The sequence below is a fragment of the Acanthochromis polyacanthus genome, chromosome 8, assembly GCF_021347895.1.
Source record: "Acanthochromis polyacanthus isolate Apoly-LR-REF ecotype Palm Island chromosome 8, KAUST_Apoly_ChrSc, whole genome shotgun sequence".
Taxonomy (NCBI): Eukaryota; Metazoa; Chordata; class Actinopteri; family Pomacentridae; genus Acanthochromis; species Acanthochromis polyacanthus.
This window is the reverse complement of record NC_067120.1, coordinates 14,075,390-14,099,791: the sequence shown is the minus strand read 5'-3', so window position 1 is coordinate 14,099,791 and position 24,402 is coordinate 14,075,390. Positions and strand designations below refer to the sequence as shown.

The following is a 24,402-nucleotide window of genomic DNA, read 5'->3' as shown; positions in this document are numbered from 1 at the left end:
AGCAAAATTATTATTTTCAGAGACATCCAACTCTATTAGAGAGCTGAAAATGTTTCCAGTTAAATATAATCTGCATATTAACTCTTGTACAAGGACCTTAGCTGCACCTAATTACAGCATTGTGAGCAAATGTCATGAGTTCATGGCTACATGTTGTCAAACACACGGTGGCATTAAACATCCCTTTGGACTAAGGCATCAAAAGATTAATTACAAATCCATCAGATTCAGTTTGAGGAGAAATGTTCCAAGAATTTCAAAACTCATTGATCTTTCCTCAGAAAAGGGTTGATGTGTTTTTGAAGTGATTTACCTTGTTAAAAAAACACATTAGCATTCATGAAGAGTAGAAGCTGCTCTGTTCTGATTCAGCAGCTTACAATAAATGGATTTTCTGTGGGTTTTAACCAAGGGCAAAAAATGAATAATTTAAATTTTGCTGAAGGGCAGATGAATCTTGGAAACTTTGTTTTTTTAAACACAGGACAGCGTAAAGGTTAAGTGCCAATGAAAACTACAGCCTGTATCAACATTTCATGAAAACAGCCTTCTTTCATGCTTTGGTACCGTCCATTACTTAGTTAATTGAAAATGTTTTCACTGTTTTCTAACTAACTTCTTTCAAGTTATCCAAAAACTGTGTAGGAGAGATACTGGCATATGTGGAGAAATGCATAAAATAACAAAACAAGATGCAACAAGAACTATTTAATATCTATTATTGTAAGACCAAATAATACAAAAGTAATACACAAAAAATTCCTCGTTTACTCATGGAGACACAGCCCCCTCAAACGTTTCATTCCCCTAATTAGAGCACGTTCCTATTGAATGTGTTTATCCATGGCAAATATTTACCTCACCTCAAGTAGTTATATATATATATTCATATCTACTTATGATATAGTACAAGATAATACATTTCAAACAACATACAGTATGTGTGGGGGGCAGGGGGAGGTAATGGGAAATGGCTTTCAGAAGCTTTCATACAGCAACATGAAATGCAAATTATTTTGTCCGACGCGCTGCAGTTCCTGCTACACAATAACTACACAGCTGTAATTTCCATAATCCCATGAACTGTGCTGTATGTACATGTGGCAGAAAGTTTGGACTGATCCCAAAATTCACCAGGAGAACTCACTACACACACATAGGGAAGTAGCTTTAGTTTGTTCATTTTTGTGCAAAACTTCACAATTTATAGAAATGACCAGCTGTGCATTTACTAACAGATGAGCGGCTGTATAGTACAGTTTAGAGGGTTATACTTCATAACTACTGTCTGTGCATCTGCTGGTGAAAATGTTACGCGATTGTAAAATCATACTAGTGGTGTCCAGCTTGAGATCAGGCTCATTTTTCATTTCGTAACACTATATGTTGTTAATATTTGAAGCCTGCACAACAGGAAACCATTGGATTCTAATAACTCTACTGTTGAACATATATATGTTAGTATTGCTCCACTGTAAATTCACTGTGAATTTAGTTTGCACCGGTGTCAACCAGCACAAACGTTACTTAAAATATTCCCCAAAAAAATCATAATTAAAAAAACACTACCCACAGCCATGGAAAGACACAACGAACATGTGCTTCATACTCATCCACACATCATCCAGAATACACAGAAATAAAGAGGTCGGTACAAATAATAAATAACTAAAAAGTCAAACAACATACAGCCTATTGAATACCACATCGTCACAATCAGACAAGACGACTCACAGGTTTTGAAATAACGAGCATTCAGATACGTATCTTCACATCTGTTTCAAGTCTAATACTGTATTAAGGTAAATAACCATCTACTGAATGTTGAAGTTTTCAAAGAAGACTCGAAGTGACACGAGGCATTTTCACTGAAATCAACAGGACACCGTCTCTGACTCGAACACGTCCGGCCTCACTGGCGCTACACACAAATATCCTCTGGTGAAATTTCACTCCATACAGAAATAATTGGCTTGAATTTAATATTCTATTTTCTTTGTTATAAACATCATATTACACCGACTCATGGAATAACACCGACGGCCACAAAATTACACACTAAGGCCTGAAATCCAGAACTTCAGAAACAAGAAGTCATTGAAGCATTTACATGTAGGGGTAAGTGGGAGAATTTGCCAAAAGGGAGAAAACATCCATCACTCCATACAATGCTATGACCACCTACGACAATTATTACTTTTATTTACTGTACGTCTGACCTCCAAGTGTTTTGGTTTTCTTTCACTTTTAACCTGTACAACATTGATTTGGAATGTTTATCCAATAAATCCTTAAATACTATGTGTGCTTCACTTTAGCATGTAGTAAAAACTCATTAAGCTGATATCAGCCGGCTCAACGCAAAACCAGTAAGTAATGACACAACCAAAGTTTCTGAATGGTTTAAAAAGGAGACAAAAGCCCAACATGTTGACACTTTATGGGCTTTTACAGGTAGCATTTAAAAACAGCTAGCGCACCTTTCCTGAGAATGTAAAGATGTTAATCTAAACTGAATCATCAATTATTAATAAGGAGAAAAAAACTAAACAGGTCACCAAAACTAAAACTATCTTTGTATTCGATAGCTGAGAATTTAGGCAAGTTTATAACACAATTTTTTTTGACCAGTATTAAAGACAAACAAATGCCTAAATTTTAAGAAATACTTCGACATTTGCTTTCTGAATAAGAGTTAAAGGAGGACAATAACACCACTGTCATGTCTGTATGGCAAGTAGAAGCTAACAGCAGCCAGTTAGCTTCGCTTAGCTTAGCAAAAAGAATGGAGAAAATGGGGAAAAGCAGCTAGCGTAACTCTGTACAAACTTTAAAGTCTGCCTCAAACAACCTCTCAAGTGTAATATAACATGTTGGTTTGAGAAACAGAAGTACCAGAAGGTGTATTTTGGTATCTTTGGACACAGCTATGCTAACTGCTTCACCCCGTTTCCAGTATTCAGGCTAAGCGAAGCTAACTGGTGGCTAGTGGCAGCATTACACTTATTATACAAACATGAGAATGTTAATATATTCTTTGTGAGCTCAGGTAAAAGAAAGCAAATGAGTGTATTTCCCAAAAATGTCAAACTACTCCTTTTAATGGAAATCATTCTTCATTAAAGTTTTCTTCACATTTTTATGTAAAGTGTGTTAGCTAAACAGCTACCACAGTACATCTACTGAATAAAGGTTTTAGCATTTGGTGACCTCCAAGACTAAAAGAAATAAGTAAACATGATTAACAATATAGTTTTTACAGTACCTCAAAGAACGCATTAAAGGTTTAAAATTAAAGTGTGACACAGGCGGAGGCAGAGAAGTGGCTCTGAGCAAACCTACCTGAAGGAACTGATGAAGCTCAGGGGATTGGTTTTAGCTATGTGTCTCCGTTGAAAAGCAACATACACATTGACCAGCTAAAATTGAGCAGCATAAAACAACAGCAACAACAGTTGTTTTTTTAAAATAACCGTTTGTTGATTTATATGTGAACTGACTAAAATCATGAAATCCCATGTGTCCAAATTCAATAACATTTCCACTGAAAACATGACTTTTTTTCTCTACATTGTTCTGTTTGAATTCAGCTTGTACAGTGTTATAATGAAGGGCACCTAATTCTGAATTGTGTTCTTAATTGATCCCCTTTTTAGCTCTCCCACTCGGCGGCCCGGCCCCCTTGTCTGTCCTACATCGGGTCGTCGTAGTTGTAAGTGGGCGCTGCCGAGTACTGGTTCTGCTGCATGGCTCCCTGTGCAGCCCCCATGGCCGCCTGCTGGGCCGCCTGCTGGACATGGGGGTTCTTCCAGGCCCCTGTAGCCCACTCCTCCTGGGCTTTACCCAGGCTGCCTCCACTGCCGCGGTAGAAGTTATGAACCTGCAACAGACATTACAGTTGGGATTAAAAAGGCTTTTTATCACTGTGTTTCAAGAACAAACACATGTAATTTTTGCTCAGATATCTGTGCAGTTATAAACGCCACATACATGACTTTGACGTTTCTTTTGATTCTTATATGTATTTAGTCAGAGTTGACCGGACTACATTAGTGTCTTCTGGGTGGCATAATTCTTTCTTGTCACTAGCTGCAATTTGATTTGTGCAAGATCCATGCGAGGGCCACAACCAGTAAGTAGTCTGGCACTTCACCTCACCTATCAAACACATTAACCAGCCAGGTGAATGATGTTAGTCACTGCGTCCCATCTGTGATGTGAGCATTTCATATTTAACTCAATGACTGCGATGCCATGTCTATTGGCAATATAGGATAGAGGGTAGCCATGGCAACACAGAGCACTGGAATTACTAAGCACCTCTCATGTTTACTCCGCCAAGGAACACAGCAGAGTTATGTGACAATCGGCGTACGTGAATCCGTGAATCCATCCATCCATCCTTCATTCCTTCCTTCTGTTAGCCGCATTACTCAACAGCTGACCAACGGATTTGGATGACATTTTTAGGGAAGGTCAGAAATGGCACAAGGACCAAGTGATTAGATTTTGGCAGTGATGCAGCTTATAGTCTGGATCCACAGATTTGTTAAGGATTTCCCATTGCAACATAGCGGTCATCACAGCATCACTGTAACCATGACAACAAGCGAGCTCTACCTCAGCTGCCTGCTGACATGATTGCGATCCTACCACTGATTTATTGGGACTTATTTGTCGGAAATTATACAAGAAACAGTTGATTAAATTGCGGGGATGTTTCTGAGTGTAACCGTTTTCCTTCTATCCTTGCATTAATTTTTTCGGCAGTCTTCCTCATGTCAAGAAATCGCTTCTTAGATAAATACTTCCTGTGCCGCTGGAATGGTGTCAAAAATAAAAGCCCATAACATTAAAAGAACACCTTCAAAATAAAAATATGGAGGGAACGGTTGTTTTAACACGAGCAAAACAAAGCCTTGGAAAAAGTGACTAACTTTTCAACAAACCTTTATAAGAGTAATTTACACGTTTAGGTCACGCGATTCGACATCCGTACATAATGTACACATGCATAACACATGCCTGTCCTCACCGTAAGGTCATTTCATTTTGGTTGTGGGTACATTTAAATTAAATGGCCACATTCTACAGGGCGTGATTTCTGATCGTCAGTAACAATAATAATGGTAATGGTGCATTTATATAAAAATATGCTGCATTTCTGACAATGCCATACGGGGGAATGAACAGCCTTGGCAGAGTACTGTGCTCTCTGAGAGCTTGTTGCGTTTGTCTCATTCACGTCATGCTTCACAACTGCACAGCTATCACAAACTGAAATGTACAAATACAACTTCAACAATGACTATGAAGGTGAGTCGGGTCAGATTAACGACACCCACCAGCATAAAATGTAATCCAGGTTTTCATAAAATTTTAAGAGGAGCTGAAGTTCAGTTTGATGCTTCCAGTTCTTGGTAGGAATCTTTCCTCTGAGTTAATTAAATACCTGCAGCATCATCCATGGAAACGTCTCCAAAGAGAGAGAGTTGCACGCCTTTATGCATGTGACATTACAGCAGTAACTTCATTAATTACTTAGAATTACAAAACATCCCCAACATGGAGAAAGAGTCATCTAACAGTAAATGATGCTGAGTGCTTTTCTTCACTTCAAACAGGTGAGCTGTCACACACAGAGTCACAGTTTCTATCTACAGTTAAATCTGTCCTGGATCCTGGGCTGCATCTCACCTGGAAACTGTTTTACCGTGAAAGATCTAAAGTCTAAAATACTCACTTGCAGCAATGACATTGTAATTAATGTGTTACTGAATGGGACCTTGCTAATAATAATGTAAATACAAAACACATTTTTCATACTATGAGTTGCTGCAGTTTAACTAATGGTTAGTAGTTAAATTATTATCACACATGGAACAAATTTTTGGTGTTTAAATGATAAATAAATCATGAATGACATCGCTTATGGGTGAGCCTCTTTCCCCTGAAATACACTCCAGCATCTCTTCTCCAAAATTCAAACTGTACTAGTATTAGTCTATGCACATCAGCTTATAAGTAATATTATCTGTAAAGTATGAAATAACAAGACGACATGGTCATCAATATCCCCCGCCACATGTGATGTCTATGAGTCCATATCCAAAATAGTGATCAAGGGCCATAACTCTGTTAAATATTATCGCAAAGGTCTCATTTTCGATCAAGGTGTCCTTGGTGTGAAGCTACACTCTAAATTTTGTAATCCTAGCTGTAATAGTTTCCGAGAAAAGCTGTCCTCTTCATCTCGGACGGACGCACGGAGGCCAAACCTATATCCCCCTTTTCCACTTCGTGGAGGCGGGGGATAATAATATATAGAACATATGTATCATACTAGCAGCTTAGATTATTTCAAAATAGAATTCCTGAAATTGAATTATGGCTTTTGATTTCTGTCTGCCACCCTAAGACTTTTAGTGGCCCCATCTGGCCTGACTATGAAAAATGACTGGAAATGCTAGATGCTAGCTCCACAAATATGTGACTCCAGTATACTCCCAGCCTAAAAGCATCTCACTTCTCTCATTAAATACTACATTATTAAAGTAATTTAGATGGCATTAGCTGAATTCACACTGATCAGTGTGGTGGTAACTATTTTCAAAATACTTAATTAGTTCATTTCCCGGTGATCTCGAGTTACTTGCTCGATATTTGGAATCAGCGGTAATATAATGGTTGTTATTTAGTTCTTTAGTGTCGGTGGAGAACACTGTCTATCCCTCACACAGGATAATAGGACAGTTCTGCTGTTTGTAGTTAATCTGTTTTTGATTTACTGTAATTGCTTTAAAAATTTTGGTTAATTGAACTAACAGACCTGTGAAGGGATTCTGACATGGCTGTGTTTATTTTCTTGATGTTTTTAACTTTAATGCTTTTCCTATGCATGTTTATAATATGTACAAAGAATCCTGACCGTTAGCTAACACACCGTTGATACTGTACAGATTAATTATATGCTCTGATCAGGTTTAAAGTGTTGATCCCCTGTTCCACCCTGGCTCCAAAAAGAAAAGACTGCAATAAAGTAATTCTCTCAATTACCAGTTCAGCTCCATCTGTTTTTTTGATATGTTGATGTGATGTCAGAAATGTTTTCTATCACTATATCTAGATTACAGTAACATGAAATACACCACAGATCGAGAAAGAAGAAGCTGAGAAATCAACAGAGGTAGAAATTTCTGGGTCACCTTTGTGAGGGCGATGAAGGAGAGCACAGCCACCGCAGTGAACATGACGGTGGGAATCAGCATGACCACAGCTGAGCCGATGTTGGTGCTGAAGAAGGTGATGGTAGCCAGCCAGCCACTGAGGGGAACAACAGAAGAGTTCAAGAGATATGATACAATAAAGTGTCTAACAGCACCTTGCCCTTCTAACGAACATTACTTTCACTGTATAGCTTATATTTGTAACTGACTTTTTTGGAAACTTTGGCACATCATCATACCATAGAGTTCATGTTGTTGGCAAACATTTGCCTGTTTTTTGATTTTGAGTTGTGTTAGTGTCCATCTGATGAGTCCAATACTCTCTCTTCTGTATCCTCTTGTAACTCTGCGTCGCTGGCCTATACTTGTTTGATGTGACTGATTCTTAGTAAGAGTGAACCAAAACAATAAAGTCACAAGCCAGAGAACCAAAACTACGACTTCCATCACATTACACAGCCTTTATTCATTTATGTGTATTATTAGTTGAGCCTTTTCTTTCTGTTGCATTTTGCTATTGTTACATCTTTTTGTATAAATGTAAATGGACATATTGGTGTATATTTATTATAAATCATGTTCAGTATTATTATTGTTATTACTATTTTTATTGTTTGTAAATGATAGTATTTTGGAGAAGCAGGAAGGATAGATTTAAAGTCATGTGTGTAAGGAGAAGGGGTGGAATTAGATAAGCTTCTTCCCACTCCTTTTTGAGCAAATTTTTCATTTTCTTTTGCTGTTTTCTTTTTATCTTGAAATGTTCAGAATAAACTTTCAAAAATAAAAAAAAAAAATCTGTAATTTACTCTATTGATTATTTTTAAAATGATATAAAATACTTAAGGCAAAAACCTATTCTGGATATGTGGCTTTTATATTATTATTTCACTCCAGTATGTATAAATTATATAGAGGTTGCTGCAGTGAGAGTGCTGAAGGGAATTATGAACAGAGATTATATTTCTCCCACATTAGTTTCTTTTCTTTGGCTCCCTGTAAGATTCAGAATAGAATATAAAGTCCTTCCCAAAGCTCTTAACAACCAACCTCTACCTTATCTTAAAGACCTCGTAGCACATCATTATCCAGTTGGAGTGCTGCAGGTTTACTTGTGGTTCCTCCTGGAGTTTCCAAAAGCAGAATGAGAGGCAGAGCTTTCACCTATCAGGTTACTCTGCTGTGGAATCAGCTCCCAGTCTGGGTTTGGCCGGCAGACGCCCTCTCTGCTTTAAAGACTAAACTTCAAACTTTCCTTTTTGATAAAAAGTATAATTACAGCTGCTTAGGTGACCCTGAGCCGTTTCTTAGTTATGCATCTGTAGGCCTCGACTACTGCTGCCTCCACTCGTCTCTCTTTCACTCTCCATACATTTATATGCCACCACTGCATGTCATTATCTCTTTTATATTTCATAGTTGGAGCTTTTTCCCCTCCGTTTTCCATTTCCCTGTGAAGTTCTGCAAACATCCTTTGCTCTGGAGCTGCATATTTCTGATCTGAGGTTGCTCAGCTCACCACCCTGCCTGTACATATTTATATTGCTTGTCGTTTCTCGCTGCTCATATCTTCTCACTCCACTTTCCCCTCATCACAACCTGTCAAGGCAGATGGCCACCCTGCCTGAGCCTGGTTCTACCGGAGGTTTCTTCAGGCTAAAGGAGAGTGTTTTCTGTTGCCATAGTGCCCTCTATAATATAATATTGTAAGGTCTTGATCCTTCTATGTGAAGTGCCTTGAGATTACTGTATAAATAATACTGAATTGAGCTGATATTGGATGTAGTACACGACAGTACACTGAGGTGATAGAAAAATATATTCATGTGGGTAAAAATGTTGAAACTATGATATGTAAATGAGTGCAGAAAAACACCAAATGGAGAGGCTAGCATGTGTGAGTTGTAGGCTTCACACTCATCAGATCACAATCCAATTAAACACATATGGAGGAATTTAGACTGAGCTCTTCACCATCATTAAAACACCAAATGAGAGAATATGATGTTTTTGAACAAGGCTGTTCAGCGCTCCAATGAAACCTCTGTGAACCTTTGCCAACAGGCATCAATTCAGTCTAACTGAGACATGTTAGGTAGCTTTATCTTTCCATTTTTCACCCATTAATAAACATATTGCATACACTGGCAGGTGGATAACTCAGTGACTAGCACACCTGACTTTAGCACAGGAGGTTGGTGGTTCAAATCCTGGTCCAGGTGCAGCTGTCCACTGAGGACCGCAGGACCCCTACCTACCTTGTATCTACTCTCAGATATATGTTGCTTTGGATAAAAGTGTCTGCTAAATGAAATTGTATACTACCATTTAAAACTTTGGGATCACTTAGAAATGTCCTTATCTTTGAAAGAAAATCAGTTTCAAAGAAGATAACACCAAATTAATCGGAAATACTTTCTAGACATTGTTAATGTGGTAAATTACTATTCTAGCTGGATTTTTCTATTGGAATATCTATATAGAGGAAGATTTCCAGCAACCATCACTCCTGTCTTCTAATGCTACATTGTGTTAGCTAATGGTGCTGAAAGGCTAACTGATGATTAGAAAACCCTTGTGCAATTATGTTAGCACATGAATACAAGTGAATTTTCATGGAAAACATTAAATTGCCTGGATGACCCCAAACTTTTGAACGGTAGCGCACATTATATTTAATCAGCAACTGGAAGCTCTTACCACACTCCCCAGCCTGGAATACCAACGGTCTGGATAATACTGATCACCACCTGGGCCATGAAGACGAAGAAGAAAGCCATGAAGTTGAAGGAGCTGTCAGTCCTGCACGGAGAAAAACAATCGGTATCAGAAATGATCTGATTCAGCAGATAAAGATTTGTTCTGTTTGCTCGGGGGGAACCTGCTTACTTGAAGGCCTTGTAGATGGGCCTGAACCAGCACACGTAGGAACAAGGGGTAAAGAGGATGAGCCACAGGATGGCCATGCCAAAGTTGGTCGCTCCGCCGCCTCCACACATCCATGCCAGGCAGCCAATCAGATTTACGGCTAGTGTGGCAGTATTCACTGTCACAGAGAAGGGGCAAAGGATGACCAAAGGATGAAAGACGGAAGATGAAAACCTCTGTGGCACATATCCCACAGACTGCATTACTCATAAAGCAGCAGGATTTAGTCACTATGAATCCCTACTGTATACCATGTTTTTATTTCTACATTATAGCTACAATATTATATGAAGCCGACTGGAGCTACGGTTTGTTTAACACACACTGCACGCAATCTATACTCTACAAGTTCTAAACATTGTGTTTAGACTAAACAACTTCTTCACCAGACTTACATTCTTGTGTTCAAATGGCAGAACCTATGTGATAATGAAAAACATACCATGATGCTCATGAGAAAAAAACATTTTGACACGTTACTAACATCTACTTTAACAACTTGGAAATAAACTAACGATTATTTCTACTCTATACATCATAATATTAGTAGTATGTTATAGTATATGATTGTAAAAAATGTTAAAAACACAGGCATCACAGTTTCCTGGAGTCTAAGATGTTTTCAAATGCTTTGATTTGCAGACTATTTTGAATTTTGCTTGAAAAACATCTGGACTTCTGAATCAATAATCAAATAATTGCATAATTTTCTGCCAATCAGCTTGATTAACATCAGCCTGATTGTTTTGTTAGTCAAAGCAAATTACAAAATGTTCTACCCAAATATACTTCACAGTAAAAAAATATGCACAAGAAAATAGAAACGAGCAATAATTGAGCTCCGTGCCATGCAATCAGACCGGTCAGTCCGGTTGCCCAGCTGTACCGGAGCGCCTGTGGGGTTTGAATCTCATAATATTTAGGGTAAAACAAAACGACATGGCATAAGGAGGAGTGGAGAGCTTAACTGTTCTGCGATACACAAGTTTTCTCAGCAGAGACACTCACAGATCCAGAGGTAGTAGAGCCTCTTGCACATGGTCCGCCGCTGGTCTGGGATCTCATTGAAGTCTTGGTAAAAACACGGCTTGAGGGGGATGAACCGAGGCAGGGGAGGGAAGTTGTTTTCTAGGATGCAAAGACACACATCAAACTCTTGAAGGAACCAAACTGAGACAGCTGCATGACGGATTCAGCTCTTGTAAATGGGCTGACTTTGCATTAGTTGCATGAGAAGGAAAGTGAAGCTCACCTGCCATGATTACCGCTCAGTGTTTTATTCTCCACTTGCAAACAGACACACAGACTTCAATCTCAGTCGCCTTGAAAACCAAACTGCAAAGAACACATCAGTCTTATTAAGTGCAACATCACTCCTAACACAAACACTCCTTGTAAGCAACAGGCCACAACCCTCCATAGGCCTTCCTGAGGAGCACTTCAATAAAAAGACTTTCCATCCTGATATGATTTAAAGGTGCCACAAAGGCCTTCCCAAAATCAAATCTACAGACACGATCCTATTTTCTTAAGCACACATTACAGCTGTGTAATGCGCGCTGATGTGGGAAACAGCGCGGCCTTGTCGCCTTCCCTATTATGTGGCATCATCCTATGGGCGCTAAATAGGCGTGTTACAGGCCTATTGTGTACTCACACTGGGCTGTATTTATTAAAGATGTTTGTTTAACCGCTTATCACTGCCATAAGGCTACAATCAAACACCTTCCAGAGGATCTGGCTGTGTTTGTCCACCACATTTGCAGAGCACATCGTGGTGGATGTATGAAGGGCATCATTCTGGCATAAATAAAGCAATCTGTAGCTTCAAAAACGGCCTGGTCGTGGTTGATTTTATGCATTCTGATGGTCAGACTGACTTAAATGTGCATTTCTGTGAGCGGATGGCAGTGATGCTGCAGAAGGACACAGTGCATCGTGATCACAGGCGATGGAGAGGCGTCCTTCAGCCTGTGCGACACGGTGCATCGCTGCTTCTTCTCTGTCCGGACACCCAGCAGGTCGAGCACCGAACTCCTCGCAATAAGCAAACTCTCCTGCTACAGATTTCGAGGTTTTTTCCGAAGCCAGATAAATTTTGGTGCGTTCATTTCCCTCCTCCTTCCCCCCGGGCTGGAGTGTAATGAATGAGAAAACAGTGATTAAAGCCGCCTTACCTCCCGTGTTAGTCCGAGAACGTCGCTAGAATCCCTCCGGTCGTTTAAATAGCATCCTATGGTTTAATCTGCACTGAAACGCGGCGGAAGCGGCCTGGTCCGGCGCCGTTCACACAGATCTGTGGCGTTATTATTCCGCAAATGATGGCTTTGGGAGTAAGAGGCGGTCACGTGACGTAAGGTCTTTTCTTTACGCACATCCCTCCCTCCTCTGGGACGAACCTGTCCGAACCCGCCCGAACAGAACCGAAGAGCGACGGAATTTGTTGCCGGCCTGAACCGACCAATCAGAAAGCAGGAATATTTGAACAAGCACCGCCTCCTCCTAGATGCTGTCCACAGCATAGACATATACACTCAACAAAAATATAAACGCAACGCTTTTGTTTTTGCTCCCATTTTTTATGAGATGAACTCAAAGATCTAAAACTTTTTCCAGATTCACAATATCACCATTTCTCTCAAATGGAACTGGAGTCAGGTCGAGACCCCGATGAGGACGACGAGCATGAAGATGAGCTTCCCTGAGACGATGTCTGACAGTTTGTGCAGAAATTCTTTGGTTATGCAATTCAATTGTTTCAGCAGCTGTCCAATTGGCTGGTCTCAGACGATCTAAGTTGGAGGTGAACATGCTGGATGTGGAGGTCCTGGGCTGGTGTGGTTACACGTGGTCTGCGGTTGTGAGGCTACTTGGATGTACTGCCAAATTCTCTGAAATACCTTTGGAGACGGCTTACGGTAGAGAAATGAACATTCAATACACGAGCAACAGCTCTGGTTGACATTCCTGCTGTCAGCATGCCAATTGCACGCTCCCTCAAGTCTTGCCACATCTGTGGCATTGTGCTGTGACATAAAACTGCACATTTCAGAGTGGCCTTTCATTGTGGGCAGTCTAAGGCACACCTGTGTACTAATCATGGTGTCTAATCAGCATCTTGATATGGCACACCTGTGAGGTGGGATGGATTATCTCAGCAAAGAAGTGCTCACTGTCACACATTTTGACAGACTTGTCAACAATATTTGAGAGAAATGGTGATATTGTGTATGTGGAAAAACTTTTAGATCTTTGAGTTCATGTCATTAAAAAATGGGAGCAGAAACAAAAGTGTTGCATTTCTATTTTTGTTGAGTGTATATGTCTATGGTCCACAGTGCTGAAAACAGAAATCCACAAATTCATCTGATTGGCTGTCTGTGAGTATGGCACAGATACTGATCCCACCCAAATCACATACATTTACGTACATGTAAAGACTACATAGAATATTACACATTCACAAATAATCTCTCACTTGCAGAATAGCCTTGTGCAATGTCAATATTTTGCACATTCAGGGGAATCTGTGGATATCTGAATTTCTACACATGAAAGAATCTGTAAAAAATCATCAGTATATATTTCATGTATATTTATTTAAAATGTTCTATTATATATATATATACACACACACACCCCAAATTTGGCAAGAGAATCCGTGTAAATATTTTTTTAAAAATGAATAAAAATCTTCCAACAAGAATCCTAAAAATATCTTCAGTGATTACATATATATCAGTAAAGCATTCTCAAAAAATCAACCAAAATTCCCCGAAATTCACTGCATGGATTTTGGTTGATTTTTTTTTGTCAATGTTCTAAAGAAGCAATTTTTCCACCAAAATATTTTCAGAAATTGCCTAGAAATGTTAAAAACGTGGAAATCAGAAGTTTCACTGTGAAAATACATTTTGAAATCACACTTCCAAACTGTAAAACGAGTCAATTTGACCCGCAGGACGACACGAGGATTAATAAAAACCTGCAGCATCCCGCAGCATCACTGCTTCTCTGCGCATTTACACACGAGGTTGGCACAGCAGCGGTGCCTTCATTAAGATGTGAAGATCAATAATATTCAATCTCTGTTCCACACAGATTCTAGGTTCAATGATTTGTATTAAATCTTTTGTGGGTGAATCCTGAGTTCCATCAGAGCTGTCAGGAGACTTTTCTATTAAGGTAAATGGCCATAAAATTATGCAGCACTGCTGGAACTGTGTTATTAGAAGGACTAGAAGATGATTTTAGTCCAATAATTTGCTTTTCAGGTTGTTTGTTCCCACTGAGATGCTTCAATCAGGGGCTGATCTTGTCAGAAAAGGTTCAGGTAGCTTTGAGGCTATTTCTGACAGGTGATGGAAGCTCATGCACATAGGTGGAAAAACGAAAGACAGAAATGGGCAATATGGATTGTAGATTTACCTCCGGATCAGAACAGATCAAGCGCGTAAATCATTTAAGTCATGGCAACAGAAGGTGACGCGCACCTATAAAAGGCCTGCTGACCTTCAGACATTCCCTTTTTGCATTTGGACATACCCTTGCAAATCTGCAAGCCCGCTGGAAAGCTAGCTATTTGGAAACTCAGACAACTTGGAAGACTTTGGACACCTGGCAGAAGAAGGACCTCATCAGATTCACGAAGCTCACCTTGCCGAAGAAGCCACAAAACATCCAAAGAAACACCTGAAGTTGGCCAGATCGACTATCACCATGAAGGTAAGAAAATTCACTTCATGCTTTTCTCTTCAGCTGATCTTCTCTGAGCACTGCGTTTTATTGTCGTTTTGAAACAGTAACTGGACAAAGGTCGCAGAACGTGTAGGACGCTACGTCATCGCTATGTGAGGAGCCAAGCATATGCAGAATGACCGGAATTAACTAAAGCGGAATTAACTGTATACATGCATAGAACATACACAGGAATTAGTTTATTCGGAATTCACATCGGAATAAACCAGGTAGCTTATTCGGAATGAAGCTTATTCGGAATGAGGTTTTAAATTTGGAATTAAGTGTTTTCAAGGACATTTTAAAGCGGAATCAACTTTTATTCAGAATGAAAGAGGAATAACAGGTCCCATGTAAACGGGCTACATGGAAAGTTTGGTGGAAAATGGCTGCTGGTCCTTTTTTCATAAAATGCTCTAAAAATAGTCAGCGGTTTATTAGACATTGAAGATCCTAAGAGCTTTTTTTTTTGACTTTCCCATTTAAAGTTCAGTTTATTATGATGTGGATACTGATTTAGCTATCTACAATATGGTGACAGACCCTCCGGTCTACACTGATTTTTGCCTTGAATACTTAAAACTGTGATATGCCTGTGACAAGTCAATGGAGCCTCTCTGTCTGGGAAAGTATGTCCATGGCTCTGACCAGCTGCTGAATCAAGACAATGAGTGATATTTAGTTTCTGCTGTGGCACATGAGATGACTCTCTGAATATCAGAGCAGTAACGTGTTATGAATGCTGCCTTCCTGTATCCTCGTAAATTTCTCTTTTATGCTGCTTCAGAGCCGACGTTACAATTACGATTTCAAAGCCCCAAACCAAACACTTAATGGTGTGCTGTGTATTTTTTTGCTAAATATTACTGTGTGCTCTGTCTTTATGTTAAACTGCTGACACGGCTCCCACGCTTCTCTATTTGCTCATTCGTCTGCCACATTTGTGTTTACACAAACTGGAATGTTGTGTTTCTTTTACTGCACCTGAACGCAGCAGTTCCTGAAGCTAACATTAGCTCTTCCTGCAGTGTTATGAGTTGAGCAGGACTGAAGGTAAGAGCAATTAATTATTAAAAAAAAAATAGTGACTGTCAAGTAAAATATATCCGGGTGCCTCAGTGGTGTATTCGTAGCACAAACAGGAAGCTACAGTAGTCCGACAGTGTTGTATTTGTGATGAGTAACGTTGCGGGACGACGGATATGTTCACTTGTAGTGGCTCTGCTAGCGTTAGCTTTGTTAACAATAGCTTCCTCACACACTCCTGTGCTAATTAAAAGGCACAGCGTTACTAACCAACCAAATACAGTCAGTAAACAGTAAGACAAGACAAAAATCTGCACTGAACTTTAGTTATGAAGTGTCACGTTTTGCTCTTGACGTTGGGTATTAAAGCTACAATAAACGTTAACTGTTGATTTAAGTAAAAGAGGCTGTAACTTCGCACTAGCTAAAGTATCTAACTGCTAAATTAGTAAATGAGCTAAACTTAGCCAGTGACCTGATTTACAAAACGGTGTAATGTAAGGTTTTGTATCCCGAACAAAAACTGTCTCCTCCTCAGAGAAAGAGAAGAAGAGTAGGGGAAGGACTGCACTATGAAAACATGCATCAAAAGTCACACGTTTAATGGTAGTTTATTCTTACATGTGAGAATGTGATGCTTTTACTTTGAATAAACTAAATTAATATTTGGTGGATTTAAAACATGGGGAGGAAAAAACAAGCAATTTCACAGTACCCTTTTGGTCTTTATGATATAATGAGGGGCATCTGTCACTGTTTTTTTTGTTTGTTTGTTTGTTTTGTTTTCAAGACCAAGCAGTTCACTTGTACAAAATCTGAAGAATAATCAGTAATGAAAAAGCAAAGATTAGGGGAACCATTAATGGGATTAAACAGTTTGACACAACACAGCAGTTTCTTTATCCACTTATCGAGAGCTATAGCAATGAGTTGATTAACTGATCCGTTGGCTGACTGACAACTGGTTGGCATCAACTGTGACACTGAAAAAAGCCTAATGTTGGCTGTCTTTAGTTTCTCAGATAAAAGCATTTGAAGCTTGTTGTTGTCACACATGACAGTAATGCTGAATATCTTTGCATTTTGAGTTGAGAATTGGATAAAACAACTCATCTTAAAGATGTAAGTTTGGAAATACATAAATAAACCAAGGTAAAAATCATTAGGCAAGGCAAGTTTATTTGTATAGCACCCGTCATGTCCAAGACAATTTAAAGTGCTTTACATAAAACATTAAGAGCATTACAGTGAGGTGCAGATAAAGCATTAAAAAGAATATAAGACATTGCAAAAATTATAATAAAGTCACGTACATTAACTAAATTGAATTAACATGATTACAAGCAAGCAACAGTCTAGTTTTGTTAAGAGATACTGCGCAGATTTCATGTGCAGCCTTTCGTTTCTGTTATGGTGCTCTGATGGGTGGAGCTGACCTAGTCCACTTCTACCTCTGAATGCACATCAACAATAAACAGTTTATTGTTGATGTGCAGAGGTCAAGGTCACAATAAATCTTGTATGGAAGTGGGCATAACTAATATTATTTCATGTTTCTTAAAGATACAATCAACATGTTCCGCATCATTTCTGTGACAATCAGCATGACTAGACTTACAAGTAGTACGTGAGCGATAACAGTGTGTGCATGCCTTCTTTTGTCCCTCTTTTTAGAAATGTTGGCTATTAGAGAAGTAATCTTTATCATATCTGAATGATTAATGTAAGCAAATTTGAACACGGTTACCTAAAATGCAAAACATGTTCTTAATAGATTCTGTGCACTTTGCTCTGTCTCTGTCTGCCTCCTTTCCACAAGTGGTGCTGCAGTGCTCAGCCTCTTGTCATATTTGTTTACATGAGATGTTTATTGATCTGGAAACACATGGCTGAATTATGTGGATGAGCTCACTGGTGTGTTATCTTATCGCTTCTGTTTGCAGTGCTGGGAATGCAGCCGCCGCTGCCACCTGAAGCCGTCAGAGAGCTGGTGTGCTCCTGTCTGCACAGAGACCCGGTAGCAGCAGACCTCCGCTGCAGCCTGTTTGTTGCTGCTGCACAGAACTACAAGAGGGACTCTCTGCTCAGACCCTTCCCTCCTCGATACATAAGCGGTGACAATAAGGACTTTGAGGAGTTGGTAAGAGCTATAGTGACGATCAGACCTCTTATTGTAGCAGCTATGCTTACATGTCAAACATAATCACTATTATAGGTGCCTTAGTTATAGACATTATCACCTCCTGTTTAGAAAGAATGCACATGCACACCTTGAGTTTGGAGTTGGCAATGTACGCATACACTTGGTGGCAGTAAAGCACTGTTAAAGATCGCTGTGAGTTAGTTAAGAAAACAGAATGACAACACTGTGAGACATTATAAATAATACAGATTCAGAGTATTACCATGTCTTTACAGATTGTGTAATAGGTAGGTGAAGTAGCCACACAAATGGTTTCAAGATATAGTCAGTACATTTAGATGAGGAGTGTCTAAAATACATGCAAACCCAACTGTATTTACATTAGCAATGCAGATACAGACTGGAAGAGCACTAGGAGAACACAGTCGTCTGCCAAAGCCAACCTGATATGTTGATGCTTTAAAGAAAGGGATCCAGATCTGCAGCAGAATTTCATGAGTTTTTCCTTTGCCCATGCTCCATCTCCTCATCAGTTTCATGTACATCTGCTTGCTAATTTTTTTGTAGTCTTGCAGATAGACAAATGACACCAAAACCATACGACCGTCTTTGCTCTTGCTTTGGCAGAAGATTAGGAGTCATACAATGAGTCGAGATTTTATTATGTCTTGGTGGCTCACTTTAACAACTCATCAGTCATGATGAGGTGCTGTTGTCAGCTTTATCAACCCCAAGCTGTTATTACTGTGAGAAATTAAAGGCAGAATCTGGTTATCATATTGTAATTTCAGGGAAAATTTGATCAAAAAAATGTCAGAGCTAAATGTGGTGACTACGTTTTTATTGACATTGTACAGAGTTGTATCTTTGGGTGTTTTGGTAAATAAAGTCATTCCAAAATTGTGATGGCATAGATTAAGAAATGACAACTTCCTGTCAGAGACACTTGGTCCAAGGAGTAAAAGAGAAAACAAGAAGCACTCCTGTCAGGTGTGACCGTGGTTGTGTAAATATGATTTTAATAAATTGTGTTGTTATGTAGTTGGCAGATGTGAGCTCATTGCCTGGTGTGAGAGAGTTGGTGAGGCTACGACCCAGAGAAGGAGATCAGCATTTGGCTCTCACACACTGGATTCTGTCTTCAAAGAGCTTTGCTGTGAAGACGCTACAGAAAGATGAGGTACACTGCTACAGACATAAATACATAAACCACACTGTCTTCTTTTGCTTGCTTTTTTTTGTTTACGGTGTGTTTTTTTTAATCTTCTTTAGTATGCCAAGCTCTGTAACCTGACAGAAAATGAAGGGATCTCTGCGCCGGTGCCCAACTTCCTTTTTGAGCTGGAGTACTCAGATCAGATGAATGCCAGGTTTGAGAGGACGAGAGAAGGACGAGATGTTTTCTATGCATTCCACGGGAGCCGTCTGGAGAACTTTCACTCAATCATTCACAACGGGCTGCACTGTCACCTCAACAAGGTCATCAGCAGCTTTGTCAGTACACTGAAAAATAAAGATGCTGCTCTTTGTCGACCTGATATAATAGATTTTTAAAAAAAATCTTGTTAAAGGTTGTTACCGTTTATCGATGGTGACTGGAGTGGAAATCAGAGCTGCCCACTTGGTTTGTCTGACATGAAAACTAACATCTGATTGCATTTTTTGCCTGTGTAGACCTCAGTGTTTGGAGAGGGGACCTACCTCACCAGCGACCTCAGCATGGCTGTCCTCTACAGTCCTCACAGCAGCAGCTGGCGAGAAAGTATCCTGGGTCCACAACTCAGCTGTGTGGCCTTGTGTGAAGTCATAGATCATCCAGATGTGAAGTGCCAGGTGAAGAAAAAAGGTGGGTTTAACCGGGTGACTCTCTGGACACACGGAGTCCCACAGATTATGAATCCTGTGACACTGAGGCTTATATCATATTACTAAAGCGCTCATTTTTCATTTCAGATTCTGAAATCATCGACCGGCAGCGCTCAAGGGCAAAGAACAGTGAAGGAGGAGATGTACCACAGAAATACTTTATAGTCACCAACAATCAGCTTTTAAGAGTCAAGTACCTGCTTGTTTACTCTCAGAGGAGGAACCTGTCCAGGTAAGACTCCCCTCGGTGGGACCTTAGCTGTGTTCAGATTTTTTGCTCGCCCACTCTACAGCCCACTACACTGTGAATCAGCGGGTTTTTAGCACTGTACAATTTCTCAACTGTAAATTTTACACTACACTATATAGTACTGTAACAAAGGCGAACAATTCTTGACTGTTGCACCCCTCCATTTGGAGTGATACATTCCACCCCGTCTAAGTTGGTATGCTCCAGCCCTGGTGCAGTTGAGAAGACGGTGTTCAACTCGTTAGCTTCTCGTCGCTCTGTGTACATGCTGTTGTGTGCGTCAATTGAAAGAATACGGTCCGCGATACAAACTCTCCGCCTCTTGTCGCTGTTGTCTCCTGCCGTGTGTGTGTGCGTGCGGAGAAAGCCAGCCAAAAAGGACTAAAAATGGCGCTTACTTCCCAAGGAACAAAGAAAAAAGTTTGCTACTACTATGACGGTGATGTTGGAAATTATTACTATGGACAGGGGCATCCCATGAAGCCCCACAGGATCCGTATGACACACACATACGGCATTCTGTACACCTAGTTGGACTTTGTCAATAAAGTCTCTGAAGCGGAACACGTGGACAGTCTGTGATTTGATCGTTCACACCAGTGGTGGTTGGTGAATTCCGAACCATAAGAATTAGAAAGGAGCCGTTGTGCTATACTTTCTTTTAAGTACACTATAAAATTACCAAAATATAGACTACAAAAACTGTACATTACATGGACTGATACAGACCATCAAACGGTGTGGCCTGTCTGGTTTTTCTCAAAAGAAAAATGAAAATGTTGAGGATAATACCCCTTAAATGTCCCAACTGAACAGTAACCCATCCCCCACTCTGAACAGCAGCGGTTATTGTTAAAACACCAAAAGTAACCATATTGAGACTTGAGCTGCTCTGTCTAAACTGTAAATGTATTAGCACAGCGTTTATCTGTATTGTTAGAAATAAAATGAAGTTCCGTTCACATAGGTTCTTCTTATGCAGCTTTGTTTTCTTTTTGTGGACAGATATGGCAGTTAAAATTAAGTGTACAGTGGTTCCTCGCCATATCGCAGTTCCTGTTTCGCGGTCTCACTATGTCACAAATTTTTCGCTATACAGCAGAATTTTGAGGTATATAGGTACTTTTATAGATGTATTATTTTAATTATTTTGCGGTAAAAGAAGCATTTTCAGGCCTAAAGATGAAAAATAATATAAAAATATAAAAAAACAATAATGAAAACATATTGAAAGAATATTAAATCAAAATAAAAGTGACCGTAACATCAGTCTCTTCCATCTCTCATATATAACAGCGTTCAGCATCTCGTCTTGTCTGTTCTCACTGTGCAGTACATTCATGTCATCGTCATCACTGCTGCACAGCTAATTCATCATCATCTTCATCATTTAAGTTGTAGTATATTCTCTAGTGAATACCCATATAGAATTGTGTATGTTGTTAAAATTACCTAGGTTTTAGAATGTAGAAAATGTTTAAGAGCATAGGAAGTGTTTTTACGAGTGTGGGAACGTTTTATAAGAGTGTTGCGAGGGTTTATAAAGTCTTAAAATATATATAAATCCTAAAATAAATGTGGTTGCTACTTTGCAGATTTTCGTCTATCATAGGATCTGGAGTGTAACCTCAGAGATAGACGAGGAGCCACTGTACTTATCCTAAAATCGTAGCTTTTTGGTGTCCATAGCCTCAAATGTGGTGCAGGTTTTTAGCCGTTTGTTTGACGTAGATAATTAAAAATATCCAGCGCATGATTATGTGTCAGTGATTCATCCGAATCGTGTCTGAAACGCATCAACAGATGTCTGTCCTTGTCTTCTAGTGAGTCTTTTATGTATCAAACATTAAATAGTGAGTGAAAACATGGACAATCTTATGCAGCTGCTGTTGTGTAGCTGACTTGTGTGTAAAGGATGGAAATGATGAAAAAGCTGCAGCCAAGTACATGCTAAAACACTGAGGAGCTTCAGGCTTTTGTGAACCCGTCTGGTAGGAACTGTGCACACACCTTTTATCAGCCAATTGATTATTTGTAAGATTTTTGTATATTGCAGGAACTTAAATGGACTTCAGCAAAACACAGTTATAACGAAAATCAGTAATAAAGACTTTACATAAGCACCGATGCATTTAAGGACCATTACAATAATAATATAATACCATATAAAAGAAATAATTTATACAATGAACATAAAAAGCATTACACAACAGAAAACATCACAATCACTCATTAAATAATCTCATCAGTACTTATCTACTGGCACAAATGCCGCAGATGTCATACAGCTTTAATACAAATAAATCAAACTTATTTCAGAATACAAAAAAGGTTTATGTAATGATATAGTATCATCTTAATTCCATATTTTATTCCAGCATATACTAAACGTGAAATAGCAGTGTTAAACTATGGCTCTGTTTTCACATTCAGTTCTGTGCGTGTAATCGTGGCTCTTCTGTGTTTTTCTCCATCAGACATTCCCGCACACATTTTGCCGTCATGATGAGCCTCTACCTTCTGCTGCTCGTACTCATCGGTGCCTTGAACTCCACCACCTTCGTCTCCTTTTGGAACCGATTATTCAGGTGACAACACGACAGACGGCCTGGATGTTTCTTATCCACGGTGCCTTCCTGATCACTGATTGACTGGAGGCCCGAGCAAAAACACACTTTTATGCACCTTTATACTGTTTTCTCTCACTGTAGTTCTTTTCTTTGTTTGTATAATTACCGTTATTCCGTGATAGCGTATCTTTTCAATCCTGTTTTCATTTAGTTGAGATGTATAACACGACCTTTGTGCGTTTTAAGAATGTTATGCAACGTTTTCTCGGTAAACGCCGTGTTTTGCGGCTAATCTCTGCTGCTGTGTGGTTTTAGTCCTCTGGGGATACAGTTTTACTAACCAAAGTGGGAGAAATAAAAGCTGCACATCACAATCGTCTTGTTTAAATAGTTGCACGGCGTCGATTTGCTGGATCGAGCATCTGCTTGATTTCCTTTTGTGGTGCATTCACTGACTGTACTGACTCGTTAATATCAGCGACTAAGTAAGTATCAGCAGACACTAAGCTAAAATTCCACTTTGAATGCTTCTTTTTTTAATTGTATCACTTAGTGTTTTTTTGGAAAAAATAAATAAATCAGGACCTTTTTCAACCTCATGATTTAATTTGTTTCATGTTTGCTTTATTTTTTTAAATTCTTTTAGGAAATACAGGAAGAAAGAGGCGCTGTGAAATGCAAATAAATGAAAAGAAATGCCATTAACATCCTTATTTGTTGTCTACAATTCTACAATTTCATTTAGCAGATGCTTTTGTCCAAAGCGACGTACAACACAAGCAAGAGTTCAGACATAAGGAAAAACCTTTAGTAAGTGCAAAAAGTGTAATTTCAGGTATACTTTAATTTGTTCACAGCAGTAAAGGGAAAAATAAGAGGTGAATCCTCTTATTGACAAAAACTTTGTAACATTTATGAGAATTTTTCAACACAAATAAAATAACACTCTTTAAAAGATACACTTTCATGCATGTGAGGGAGGTCACTCTTTTGTAGTATTCTCTTGTACTTTTCTATTGTTCTCGGGTTTTGTGTTTTATTCAAACGTTAACGTGGGTTACCTCAGTCAGGGGCACATTTATTACAGCTGGCACACAGACGGTCCTCTGTTATCTGCTGTTTTTATCAGTAAAAAAAAAAGTCAGACGGATATATGGATTGATAACCGAGGCGGCCCGCTTTGGTGACAGATCTTGTCGTCCTAATAGTTAGCTGATATGCTGATGTGTATTCACAGTTACCAGCTCATGAAATGTGCAAAAGCAGGAGAATTTGGGTATTTTTTTCTGTTGTGGCTGCAATGTAACAGGAGATATTTACATGAATGAAAGAGTGGTTGATTTAGATTTCACACAAACAAGAAAAAATATGAAATTAAAAATCTAAATTTGATGGTGCATGTCATCAAAGTACGCATTTTAGACAGATTTTTCTTTTTTTTAAACTGGGATTTCATTTCCCCCCAATTAAATTATTGTCCAACACTGTCAGCAAAGTCAGTTCTTTACAAATTATTCTCCAGTGGGTTTGTCTACTTAAAAACGTTCTTTACTTCTCTGTAGTTTGGTTAAACACCTGGCGTTATTTAATATTCACAGACCGACAAGTTAAAATAAGATGAAAGAACATGCAGGCCTTGGTTTGGTTTAAAAACAA

At 39.2% G+C, this 24,402-nt stretch overlaps 2 protein-coding genes across 2 annotated transcripts; one reads left to right on the top strand and one right to left on the bottom strand.

The window, feature by feature from the left end:
* Positions 1 to 693: 693 nt before the first annotated feature.
* Positions 694 to 12,524, bottom strand: scamp5a (secretory carrier membrane protein 5a). Its single transcript, XM_022192952.2, has 7 exons — positions 12,332 to 12,524; positions 11,407 to 11,489; positions 11,163 to 11,282; positions 10,116 to 10,272; positions 9,927 to 10,028; positions 7,206 to 7,323; positions 694 to 3,880 (listed from the first exon to the last, which is right to left on the bottom strand). Exons 2-7 carry the CDS (start codon positions 11,411 to 11,413, stop codon positions 3,692 to 3,694), a joined length of 693 nt encoding a protein of 230 aa, XP_022048644.1. The 5' UTR covers positions 11,414 to 11,489; positions 12,332 to 12,524; the 3' UTR covers positions 694 to 3,691.
* Positions 12,525 to 15,804: 3,280 nt separating this feature from the next.
* Positions 15,805 to 23,345, top strand: parp16 (poly (ADP-ribose) polymerase family, member 16). Its single transcript, XM_022192945.2, has 7 exons — positions 15,805 to 15,944; positions 17,861 to 18,057; positions 19,103 to 19,240; positions 19,333 to 19,539; positions 19,735 to 19,906; positions 20,014 to 20,158; positions 22,654 to 23,345. The coding sequence occupies exons 2-7, from the start codon at positions 17,869 to 17,871 to the stop codon at positions 22,766 to 22,768; spliced, it is 966 nt and encodes a 321-aa protein (XP_022048637.2). The 5' UTR covers positions 15,805 to 15,944; positions 17,861 to 17,868; the 3' UTR covers positions 22,769 to 23,345.
* The last annotated feature ends 1,057 nt before the right edge of the window (positions 23,346 to 24,402 follow it).

What these genes read in the sequence shown, in the direction of transcription:
- scamp5a (XM_022192952.2), bottom strand. An exon ending in GCTCTACTACCTCTGGATCT is followed by an intron (nt 10,273 to 11,162) that starts GTGAGTGTCTCT and finishes TCTCTGTGACAG; the next exon opens with TGAATACTGCCACACTAGCC. An exon ending in CCCATCTACAAGGCCTTCAA is followed by an intron (nt 10,029 to 10,115) that starts GTAAGCAGGTTC and finishes TTCTCCGTGCAG; the next exon opens with GACTGACAGCTCCTTCAACT.
- parp16 (XM_022192945.2), top strand. Translation starts at nt 17,869, where the DNA reads ATGCAGCCGCCGCTGCCACCTGAAGCCGTCAGAGAGCTGGTGTGCTCC. An exon ending in TGCACTGTCACCTCAACAAG is followed by an intron (nt 19,540 to 19,734) that starts GTCATCAGCAGC and finishes TTGCCTGTGTAG; the next exon opens with ACCTCAGTGTTTGGAGAGGG. An exon ending in CAGAGGAGGAACCTGTCCAG is followed by an intron (nt 20,159 to 22,653) that starts GTAAGACTCCCC and finishes TTTCTCCATCAG; the next exon opens with ACATTCCCGCACACATTTTG.